The 11,928-nt window shown below is 38.8% G+C and overlaps 1 protein-coding gene across 2 annotated transcripts in view; it reads right to left on the bottom strand.

Annotated features, from left to right (window-relative positions):
• Positions 1–7,554, bottom strand: part of PPP4R3B (protein phosphatase 4 regulatory subunit 3B) — a 64,564-nt gene extending 57,010 nt beyond the window's left edge. Inside the window, exons 1-2 of one of the 2 annotated variants that reach the window (XM_065890707.1) lie at positions 7,202–7,554; positions 5,813–5,868 (exon numbers count right to left, since the gene is read on the bottom strand). In XM_065890707.1, coding sequence (XP_065746779.1) covers positions 5,813–5,868; positions 7,202–7,343 — 198 coding nt within the window. In that variant the 5' untranslated portion in view covers positions 7,344–7,554. The remainder of the gene's footprint in view (positions 1–5,812; positions 5,869–7,201) is intronic. The other variant, XM_065890706.1, reaches the window with a different exon arrangement.
• Between the last annotated feature and the right edge of the window lie 4,374 nt (positions 7,555–11,928).

The following is an 11,928-nucleotide window of genomic DNA, read 5'->3' as shown; positions in this document are numbered from 1 at the left end:
AGATTACTATGAATACAGTTATCTTATTGCACTTGTGCGTCAGGTACTATGGTAAAGCCCTTTTCACACATTAATTCACAACTATTATGTGAGTTAGGTAGCATCTCCATTTAAAAATGAGATTCAGAGAAAATTTGCTCAAAATCATATAGCTAGAAATAAGAGAATTAAAAAACTTAAGAGTATCCATCCAACTCTAAACCCATGTTCCTGTTACTATGCCCCATAAGAAATGTAAACAAATTCTAAAAGATGGTGAAGGTCTTAACAACTTGCTTCCCAAGCATCTCCCCTGTAGCACTGTAAGAAACAGAAAGGATCCTAACGAAGAAAGCCCCCTCTCCATCTGATTCCCAAAGATTCCTCCATTCCAGACCACCACCCAGAACACATCTCTACCAATCACTCTGCTCCATCTTTCCAACCTAATCATTCACGTCCTCTACTTGTGCACCTGATCTATAGTTCAAGGTCAGAGTGGACTCTACTCATTACAAATTCATGCTGTCATTTGAATGCAGCATTCACAATTGTATAAACCTCTTTCCCTCTCACATACTCATCAGTCCATTCCTCACAGTGGCTCTCAGGCTAAACCCCAACATCCTTAATTTTATTGGATTATTTTGCCAATTAAGAGGTACAATAAGATAAGATCATTTGCATTTCCACCTTCATCTCAGTGGAGATTCTTCTAACCAAAACCTAGAATATTCTCAGTCTTTCTCTTGGCAGGATATGAAACAGCATTTGCTGCCTGATTGGCCCTTCTTTCCTTACCACAATTACATTCTCCTTTGGTTTGAAGACAACACATTTTCCAGATGCTCTATTCTTTCCAACTGCTTATTCTTTCTTTACTGGATCTTCCTTCTTCCTGATTACCAAACACCTAATCCTGCAGCATGCCCTGTCAATTCTATCTTCCATATATATCTCAAATCTATCCACCTCCCCTCTTTGTATCTACTGCCATCACCCTAACTTGATTCAACGTTATCTCTAGCTTGGACTGTGCTACACTCTCTCAACCAGTCTCCTAGTTATTGCCTCTCTTCAATTCTACAGATTGATATTACTATTTTGGATAATGTCACTTCTTTGCTGAAAACTCTTCAAAAGTTTTCAACTGCACTTTAAAAAACCAAACTACCGTTAGTGACCAAACCATAAGCAGAACTCAACCAAGTATTATTCGATGAATGAATAAATGTGGACAATTCACAAGACTCAGTCTTAAGCTCTGTTCTTTTCTCAATTTGTGTCTACTCTCTCAAAGGAGATCCTCTTTTGCAGCTAAAAATAGTGTTTAATGATTCTCAAATCAGAATCTCCTGCATCAAACTCTCACTCTATCTCTAGTCCCAGGTGTTCAATTTTAAGACCTTTCTATTTATTTTACTCCAAAGCCTAAATGAAAAAAAGGCACAAAACAATATATTGTTTGCTACCACTTATGCCAATAAAAGAGAATTTTTTTATATATATATATATATATAATTGCATGCATATTTGTTTACATATGCATAAAACCTCTAGCAAGATATACAAGAAACTGGTAACACTGGTGGCCTCTAGCAAGGGAAACTGTATGGACAGCGTCCAGGGTGCGAGAGACTTCATAAACACCTTCTGATTTTTAACAATGTGAATGTACTACCTATTCAAAATAAAGAACCTTTTGTTTTTTAAATAAACAAGTCTCTAACCCAACGATAAACGTAACCCTGCTTTCTCCTCAACTTCCCAGTTTCTGGAGAGAACCATCATTTTCGTGGCCCCAAGGCTCAAAAACACTACTAGTGACCTTTGATTCCTTGTTTTTCATATTTAATCATTCACCAAATCTTCCAGCACTTTCCTGAAAATGTACTGGAGTTCTTTTCCTTCTTTCCAATTCCATTTTCTACACTGGAACAGACTTTCATTTTCTTGATCTGAATTATTGCAAAGGTCTTGCTACCTAAAGTTCTTCTGTTTCGCTCCCTACCTCCAATTCATTATTCATGACATTGCCACACCGGCTTCCTAAACACAGTATCACTTTCATGTTAGGCTCCTACTCAAGAACCTATAATGGCTCCCTTTTGTTTAGCAAACCAAGCTCTCAAATAAGAAACCTCTTAGGCTTAATAATAGAAACCAAATAGGCTTAATAATGCCTTTTGTGTCAGGTGTACTATTTCTTTCCCTATCATAGTTCCTTCAGCAGACACCACCAAGGAGAGTGAAGTTTTTCTCAATGACTGGCTCAAATCACTCTCTCCTTTCTCTAATTTTCTACTGCCCAAGTCTGTGGAATAAAGTTACTTTTCACAGTATTTTGTGTTGGTGCATACCTACTATATAATCTCAATTAAGAAACTTAACCTTTCTGTGCCTTAAGTTGCCTTATCTGTGAAATGCTTTCATGGACTCTTGATGAGGACTGAGTTAAAGCACTTTATCAGCTATCTTATTACTATTCTGTAACTGTTTCACTTGTTATGTATTATCTCCCAATAAAACCCAGGATGAGGACTTCCTTATACATCTCTCCCAAACCCAATTAACACAAAATTGTGCTTAATATAAAAGGTATACACCCTATGAGTCTGCTTTTGATTTAGTCAAGTGGGATTGATTCTATTGATAAATAAAATAGAATTTTGACACATGTATCAGGCACTTTATTCTGTGTTACACTGCATAATCATTCTCTTTTCTTTCTAACAGTGTTTCTTTAAATACTTCACAAGTTTATTGGCTCCTTTAGGTTAAGTATATCTTCTTCCCATCAACTATCAATACTTCGATATAACCCACAGTAAGCAAAGGAAGTGATGTGAATCAATGATTTCCTATTGATATTGAGTCATTTGACATTAAACTCAACTCATTCTAACTTATTTTGAACCCACAATTCAGTACTTAGCTCATTTTACAACTGTAATGTTAAAAGAATGTTAAATATTCCTCTGTATTTATTCAATGAATTTTTAAACATTAATTTTTATTGGCATAGTTGCTTTACAATGTTGTGTTAGTTTCTACTGCACAGCAAAGTGAATCAGCTATACGTATACATACATCTCCTCTTTTTTGGATTTCCTTCCCATTTACGTCGCCACAGAGGACTAAGTAGATTTCCCTGTGCTATAGAGTAGGTTCTCATTATACTCTATGTATTTTAATGTAGCAAAATTTCCTATAAGCTATGAATGTCTCATTAACTCACTCAGGGCTTTTTTTTAAAATTAAAAACCCACTAATGATCAATATATTTCATATAAATTTTAGAAATAAGTAATTTTCTAGACTAATTTATTGAATACTTAAATGATGACACTTAAAAAAAGGTAATTCTAATGAACATAGAAAAATATCAGGTGTTTGGAAATCCCAATTTGTGTAACCTGGTAAAAAGGCAAACTGAAAAAGATTTTGGTGAAACAAACACATCTATTACAAAGAAAATAAGTCTAACATAACTCCTACATAGCTCTTTGATTTCTATTAGAAAAGTGCAGTCTATTTAAACAATAAAGAAAATAAAACAACTGACTCCATTTACACACGTTTTTCATTCTTATACACAAAGCTTTTCCAGAGTATTCTCATTGCCAAAGAGTTCTCTTGAGCTTTAATGTTATTCAGTAAAAGTACCTCAATTAAGGAAAAAGATATTTTTTAAAAGCCCTAATAAAAAAAAAAAAAAAAAAAAAAAAGCCCTAATAGTATATTATTTAAAAGGAATTAATTACAAAAAACATTTCCCCAATGGCATAAAAAATTTTTAAAATATTTTTCTCCCGCAATACTTAAATTTTCTAGCAGAGTAACATGACACACAAAGTTATGTCCCAAAGTTCCTAAAAATATTCACAGAACCACTGTGTAATTCTGGACTAACGATGGGGGTTTATACACAAACCTCCGCTATAATGTGATCTTTCTAGTTAAAAGAACAGCTGAAGAATCTTGTATACAATTTGAGAAGAATCCATAACATGACTAATTTTTAAGGAGTCACACTTAAGAAGACAGTTCCTGAGAATTATGTTCATGCAGGTAGAAAAAAATGGTTACAAAATATTGGTATTCCTTTCCCCCCAAAGCAAGCAAACAAAAAAACAAACCAAAAGTGGCTATGTGGTAAAAGTCAGTACAAAGACAGACAGTAACCATCTGCCTGGTTGACTTAGAAATTAAATTTACTTAAATTTACCTTAAAACATCTAAGGTATAGGAAACAACTTCAGATGTTCAATACAGAACAAATGTTTGATTCTCCATCAAAAGACGTAATATTTTCTTAGCAAAGGAAAAAACTATTAACTGAATATGGAAAATTTAAAAAATATTTCAAAGTACTAAGAATGCACTGTATACACAAAACTGTTTAAAAGTAAGACTTTTACTAATAATGCACTGTGCAATAGATGTAATTTCATTCCTCCAAGTGTGAAGTATTCGTTTCTGAGCATCTAAATTTTCATTGACCTTGAAGAAAGTAGGCACTGATGATGCAAGTATAATTAATTTATCTTTTCCTTCAAATTATTTATCTTTTCCTTCAAAAACTTCTGCCATATTCACTTTACACACTCCACACAAAAAAAACTGGAAAATAATTTATCTTTTCCTCCAAAAACCTCTGCCATGTTCACTTTACACACAGAACACACACACAAAAAAACCCTAGAAATAATCCAAATTTCTAACAATAGGTGTATATCATACATCATACAGTGCTTTAAAAAATGCCCAACTAAATCTACATTAACATGAACAAATCTTCAAAGTAACTTTGAGTGAAAAATGAAAGTTGCAGAGTACATGTAAGAATAGGAGATCAATTGTGTAAAGTTTAAAAACGCACAAAAGACTACATATTATTTATGGATACATACATATGCAGAAAAGGTATAAAAGCATGTACAGAAATAATACACATTAACTTCAGAATAGTGGTTACCTATAGGGAGGGTGGAGAATGGATAGAATGAGATGGGTACAAAAGGGAGTTTTAATTCTATCCACAATGTTCAACACTACAAAAAGATTTGAAACAAATATGGTATAATGTTAACATTGTTAAATTTGGTGGTGTTACACAGACACTCATTATATTATTCACTGTACTTCTCAATTTTGGAATCTTTCATAATAAAAATGAAAACATTCACAGGAAAAAGGAAAAGTTGAATCACTGCAGCCATTTCCAGACTAGATAATTAGCACACCAAAACACAGCACAGGTTTTCTTTTCCCAAATAAGACAATAAGTATCAACAGAAAACATTGCATAATAGTCAGTGTACACTTTCATGAAATATCCATTGGTTATTATATTAAAAATATACAACAATTACAGAACAGGATTAAGTGCTTCTACTTCAAAAGCTTTATCTTTGCATGAGTCAAAGGATCCACTTTCACACCGCAAACAGGCTTTCCTTGCTTTAAAGAGTACCCCTTTGAATTTTCTTTTATGCCATTTCCTTTATATGTGACTGAGAATAAAAGGCTTAGTGTACAGGATATAGAAGATACCTGGCTAACGGCAGTTAAATTAAGACTAATGAATACGTCGTATTCCAATATAAACTAACAGTGGCTCAATTCAAAGATAATAAATTACTTCCAGAACAAAAGCTTTCACTTTTCAGTTTGAAACTTTTAACCTGCAAGGGAAATACATATAGCCTGTAATTCTGTTTACCATCCATGTTTTTTTTTTTCTGTCAGAAAAGCTTTACCATCTTTTTCAGATTAATACTTCCTTGATCACAGATGAAGTCTTTCAAATTAAAGATAAACAACTACTTGCCTGTTGTTTCTGATATGCAGTGTTTGGATTTATCTTTGATTCCAAGAGTAGTGATCCTGCAAGTTAAAAAAATAATATTTATAAGTTTCAATTTATAAAACACTGAATAAAACATCAGAATACACATTAAAAAAACAACTTTTTTCTTCCCCCAGCAGGACATCTGAAGTAATCAAATGTATTCCAATTTTCATTCTTCTCTCAAGAACTGGGCTTCATGTTTAATGTAGAACATATCATCCTATCCCCATATACCCTTAAAGGAAAAATTTCATCTAAGAACAACATTCAGACCAAGAATATGCGGAGACTAGATTACTTATTATAGTTTTATTGAAATGAAAAATTTAAGGTCTAAATGACCACCTGAAGCCAAATTTTTTTTAACAAGGTTATTTTATTGCATTTCCAGTTTAACAAATAAAATTACAAAGGACAACAACAGGGATTTAAGTACTTAGTACACAAATACAGAATTGCATTTATCCTTTTCTCCTTAAGAACAAAAAGCAGGACACCTCATGTAAAAATAAATGTCCATGACTACTTAAAAGAAAAAGTGCAAGAGTAAAAGATATGTCAAAAATAAACCGAAGACTGCTATTTTTCTTTAATCTGCACATATCGGTTGCTCAAATCCAGCGATCAGATACAGTGAGGAAGGTGTTTTACTTAAGGCTGTACATTTTATAATTTTAAAATATTTCACGTAAGACTCGTACAATAAATCAACGAATACAAGTTTACAGTCTGCTCTGGTGTCCTAACTTGTTCTGGTTGTAAAGTATCCACTTGTTCACAGCACCTTCTACAAAGATAGCCTGGAGGGATCCCAGACTGAAGGTGTATGTGCTTGTGCGTGCGTGTATCGTGGCAACAGTCTGCGAAAACCCCAGGAAATAGGTGCATTTTGGTTTTCCCCAGCACCTGTCGACTGTGGCAACTGGGGCTAGTTAGCAAAATCAGTTAAAAAAAAAAAAAAAGAAAGTTAAGTTTCACTAAACCTTTTGTACCAGGCATATAATGGGATAAGAAAATAAAGGGGGACGGGAAGGGTCAGTTCCCTAGAACAAGATCACTACTACCTTGTTTCTCATGACTTCCTCTCTTCTCTCTCCCACTCTTCCCCCCACCTCTTTAAGAAGCGAGACTGGAGAGGAAGGGGTCAAAGGTTTAATAAGGAGAGGAGGCGGGGGAACAGAGAATCGGCGTCCGACTGAGGATAAATCCCGACAAAGTAGTTTGTCTTCACCGTACTGAAGTGCACACAGAAAACCAATGCGCTGTCCCAAGCGGTGGCAGTAACAATACTCGGCCCAGGGCCTAAACCCCAAGGCTGTGCCCAAAACGGAGGCATGGTCCCCTATCCTACGGTTCCAATAACCTTACCGTCGGACTCTGCCCGAACCAGCAGCGACATTCCCTTGAGCTCCTCCACATAGGTGGAGGAGACGTGCCCGGTGCCTCGGTCGTCCCATTGCCGGTCTTCGTTCAGGGTATAAACCTTCACTCGCCGCCGCGTATCCGACATGGTGGCTGCTGTCCCCACAGCTCCAGCCGCCGCCTCCTTGCTCACCTCGTCCGCGCCCCTCACTCTAGAGAGACGGTAGCGGCGGTGGCTGCAGCGGCGGCGGCGGCTCCGGAGAGGCCCGAGTTCACCATGGCTCCCAAGGTTCAGCCGCGGGAAGGGGCAATAAGAACCACTGAGACCTTTCCGCCCGGAGTCCCGGTTACCTCTCACTTCACCCCCGCACACACCCACCCTCCCCACCCTTTGACCCCCCAGAGCTCGCTCGCTCTCTCGCCGCCGCCGCCGCCGCGGTAACTACTACAGATCCGCCATCTTGTAACCCGATTCTCTCTGCCTTTCTCTTCCTCCTCCAGCAAGCTCGCACGGGCTGTCCTAGCAGGGGCTACGGCGGCCGACGAGCGCAACAAGAGACACCTCCGTTTCTGCACGCACGGTGTTCTCGCGAGGCGGGGTACTGGACTGAGGTGGGTGGGTCTAAGTGCGACTTCCTCCTATCTCGGCCCCGCCTACTCCCGTGGGATCTCGGTTGGGTGGGCGGTCCTTGCGAGCTCCTTGTCTCCACTGGTTCCGCGAGAGTCCTCTCTGGGCAGGCGGCGGGCGCGGAGTCATGGATTCGGCTTCGTGCGGATTGCTGGCTTCACCCGGCGTGTGACGAGCCGTGGGATCCAGCTCTGTGGAAAACACAAAACAAACCTGGGAGGTACGCATCCTTGGACGGGACTCACCCTGAGCAAAAGGGAAGGAAATGTGCTCGCACTCCTTAATGGAAGCTCACCTTTTCAGCCTGTGAGAGAAAAACGGTTTAAACCTCTTTCTGTGAAGAGGTTAGCCCTTTAATGCGACCCGAAACCCCCTGAAACTCGCTATGGAGTCTGTTACAGTTAAGCATCTCCTCAGGAAGTGTCCTGTGCATCTCCAGGAGATTGTAATATTGTACACAAGTGATCGTTAGGCTTTTGGTGGCTGGCCATTGAAAAGCATACTTTCCGCTTCATGAAAATACAGTGCCCTTCCCGTGTTTGTAACGTCGGAAAATAAGTCTTCAGATAAGTTTAGGGAAGTGGCAGGGAGCTACTTTCCTAACATATCGAAGAGCACTGTTTCGATATTTTTGAGTTTCTCTTGCTGACATTTCTCGCGTTCTCTCTCGAGAGGTCTTATGCACTGAATAAGCGAGCGAGGAATTCTCTTGGCGTTCACGTTGTCAGACATCACATTAAGTGTCAAACATTGAGCGGTGGATACAAACCATGCACTGGGCCCCTGTTCGTTTTCGGTAGAATTTTTTTGTTCGTTTTTAAAGACAGTTTCAGCTTGTTGTGCCGCCAGCTTTTTACAACCCATTAGTCTGAAATGTGAAAGTCAGGCGAGAGGCACACGTTTTACCCTGCAGCGCATCTTGGGAGTTGTAGTCATTCCTTATCAATGGTGGTTTCAGAACGTGCTTATGTTTTGACCAGATCTTGTGGGTACACCCTTCCGCGGTACACTAAAACGTGAGACGTCTTACACAGGGCAGGCGCCTGATAAAAATTAAATTCTCGGTTCAACATCTGGATACATAGGATTTTTAAAAATCTAAGTATACTTGGATTAAATAGTTACAATATACGTGGCAATAGAGCCCGTTAATTGCTGTGATTGATGTGGACGAAATGCATTTTGAGCCCGGAGAAAATAACATTTCTGTCTCGGGTCAGAGAAAGCTTCACACAGATAACTTTTGAGGCACACTCAGATAACTTTTGGGCCTGATGTTAGAGGATCCCTGAGTGGGAGTTTGGCTTGAAAGGTGTTCAAGGCTGTGGGGACCAGGTGAACAAAGTCATAATGTGTTACTGGCCTAAAAAAACGTATAAATAAGTTATGTATTAAGTTAAAGGAATGAGAACTGTACAGAAGTCAGTTTGACACCATACATGTTAAAAGTTTACTGTTCTACAAATAAGATCTAACTCTGGACAAAATTGAAACAACAGGAGTCATTTCCTGTATTTATTCAATCATTCAGCAAATATTTGTTGAGCATATATTATGTGCTAGACATTGTTCTATACAGTGAATAAATAGAAAAAGTCCCTCTTTCATGGAGCTTACATCCTAGTGCAGGAAGACAGTAAACAAATCTATGCCAGGTACTGATAAATGTTGTGACCAAAAAAAAGAGTAGCAGAAGGTTAGAGAGTGAGTATGGCAAAGGTAATGGTGTCTCTTGAGGGGAGGCAGTCTGCCATGCATTTCCCTAGGGGAAGGGAGAGCCAGAAAGCAGTAACTACAAGTACAAAGGCCTTGAGGCTATAAGCATGCTGAGTGAGTGAGAGGGATAGCAAGGAAACCAGTATGATTGGAGTGGAGTGAGAAAGGGGGGGAAATGGTGGGAAGTAAGGTTGGGAGTGGGGGAGAGGCTGTCTTGAAGGGCCTTGGGTTTTGCTTTGAATGAGTTGCAAATCCATTGGAGAGTTTTGAACTAAGGAGTGGAATGATCTGAACAGTGTTTCAAAGCATCCCTTCCACCTTCCCCTTAGTATCCCTTTTGCTGTACTCCCCAATATCTGAAATAAGGGAACAGAGTTAAACCCTCAGCACTCATCTCTGCCCCTTGCTGGATCCTCAGGCACAGGTTCTTGATTTTTTCTTGCCCTAGGTCACAGGGATTCTCTTTTCTGCAACAGGCCAACCTCTAACATTTGTAAGGTCCAGGACAAGCACACAAAAGGAAGACCATATACCATATGTCTAGAGATTTAAAAATTTTAAATCAAGCTATTAAATAAAATATATTTTCTTTTCCTACCTTTGGTATACCCTAAGCAATATATTTTCATATGGCCTGGAAACCAGATTCCAAATTCAAATCTAGAATTCTTGAACTCCTCAGAGTTCCAGAGTCTCCCTTTGGCTCCTGAAGTCCTTAGCCTGCCTTCTCTTCTCACACCTCAGCTCTGCCTGCAGTTAGACAGCCCTCATGTGCGCACAGAGGGTACCCCAGCCTTTTGTCCAAGCTCTGTCTATGTCTACTCTCCCTGAATGTAGTCACCCTTTGGCCACTCCTCAGTGGCCAATTAAGGACAGAATTTGGGAAGAGTACTGTGCAGACCCTGGGAGCAGGCTTGGCCTTTGGGGCAGGGAATTCCAGGGTGCCCAGAGCATGGTCTAGAAAGGGAAGAGTGGGTTCCAAGTGGACACATCCCTTGGTTTCATGGACTTCTCATCCCATGGAGAGAAACATAGACAGAGGGCCAGAGCAGGATTCTCCAAGACACACTGAGGGCAGTAATGCACTGCAACAATGTGTATTCCCCAGCAAAGGTTTTCTTCGGGCAAGTTCCACTCCAAGGGTTGAGATAGATTTCTATATCTGTATATGTAAATTTATACCTACCATCTTTTTTTTTTAAACACAAATAATGGAATACCGTACATACTATTGTACTAATGTACCCTAGTTTATTTAAACCATTTTTTCTGTCTCTATATATGTCATTTCCAATAGTGCATAATTTCAGACAATAAATGATTGTACAGAAGTTGTTTCATGTGTGCCAATATATGCATAGGTTAAATTCCTAGAGCAGGGTTTTACAGTTTTGGCACCACTGACATTTTGGGCTGGATAATTCTTTGTTGTGAGAGGCTGTCCTGTGCGTTACAGGATGATTAGCTGCATTCCTGGCTTCTACCCACCAGATGCCAGTAGTATTGCACCCCATCCTCCTGTTGTGATAATCAAAATTATCTCCCATCATTGCCAAATGTCGCTTGAGGGCACATTACACTTTTTAATTCTTGAGGATTAAAAAATATAGTAATCTCTACAGAGTAAACTGGGTTCTCAGTCTTACTGACTCGTGTCCTTGAAATGTGAGGCTTTCTGTTTTTACCCTTCCTAATTCTGGGCAATGTTTTTGTGAAAAACTTTTATGAAAGTTTCTTTGCTATATTCATTCACTTTTTTCCTTGAGGTGATTAATCTTTAAGACCTTCTCCATTTAAATAAGTCATCAAAACTGATAACCTACATCCTCTTCAGCTACATTCCTATTTCTCTTCCCCTTTTCAGCCAAACTGTTCAAGGGTTAAAGTTGTTTATACTCCCTACATTTCCTCACCTCACCACTGGACTCCTTAATTGAACCTATCTATTGTAGTTTCCATCACCCAGCCCTCACCAAAAAGCTCTTGATAAACTCACTAAAGACATCTTTGTTGATAATGCCAATGGACATTTTTCAACCCATTTTACTTGATCTAAGTTAAAATTGACACTTATTTGTCTGAACTTCCTTCTTTCCAGTCATCTCATGATGACTCCTGCTTTATCTTTATCCTTCAGATGTCACCACAATTATCACTTATGTAGAAGAGACTTCCTTGACTAGGTCAAATCCCTGTGGAACCAAAAAACCCAATTCACATCGATTTAAATGATAAGACAATTTATTGGCTCATGTGAATAGAAAGTCTGAAGATAAGATGAACCTCAGGATTGATTTAACTGAGTGACTCAAGAGTATCAGTGAGAACTTGATTTTCTTCTGCCTCTCAGTTCTACTTTCTGCTCTGCCAAATCCATCCTAAGGCTGAT

This window comes from Phocoena phocoena, chromosome 14 (genome assembly GCF_963924675.1).
Source record: "Phocoena phocoena chromosome 14, mPhoPho1.1, whole genome shotgun sequence".
Taxonomy (NCBI): domain Eukaryota; kingdom Metazoa; phylum Chordata; class Mammalia; order Artiodactyla; family Phocoenidae; genus Phocoena; species Phocoena phocoena.
Note: the sequence above shows the minus strand (reverse complement) of the source record. Positions and strands in the feature narration are given on the sequence as shown.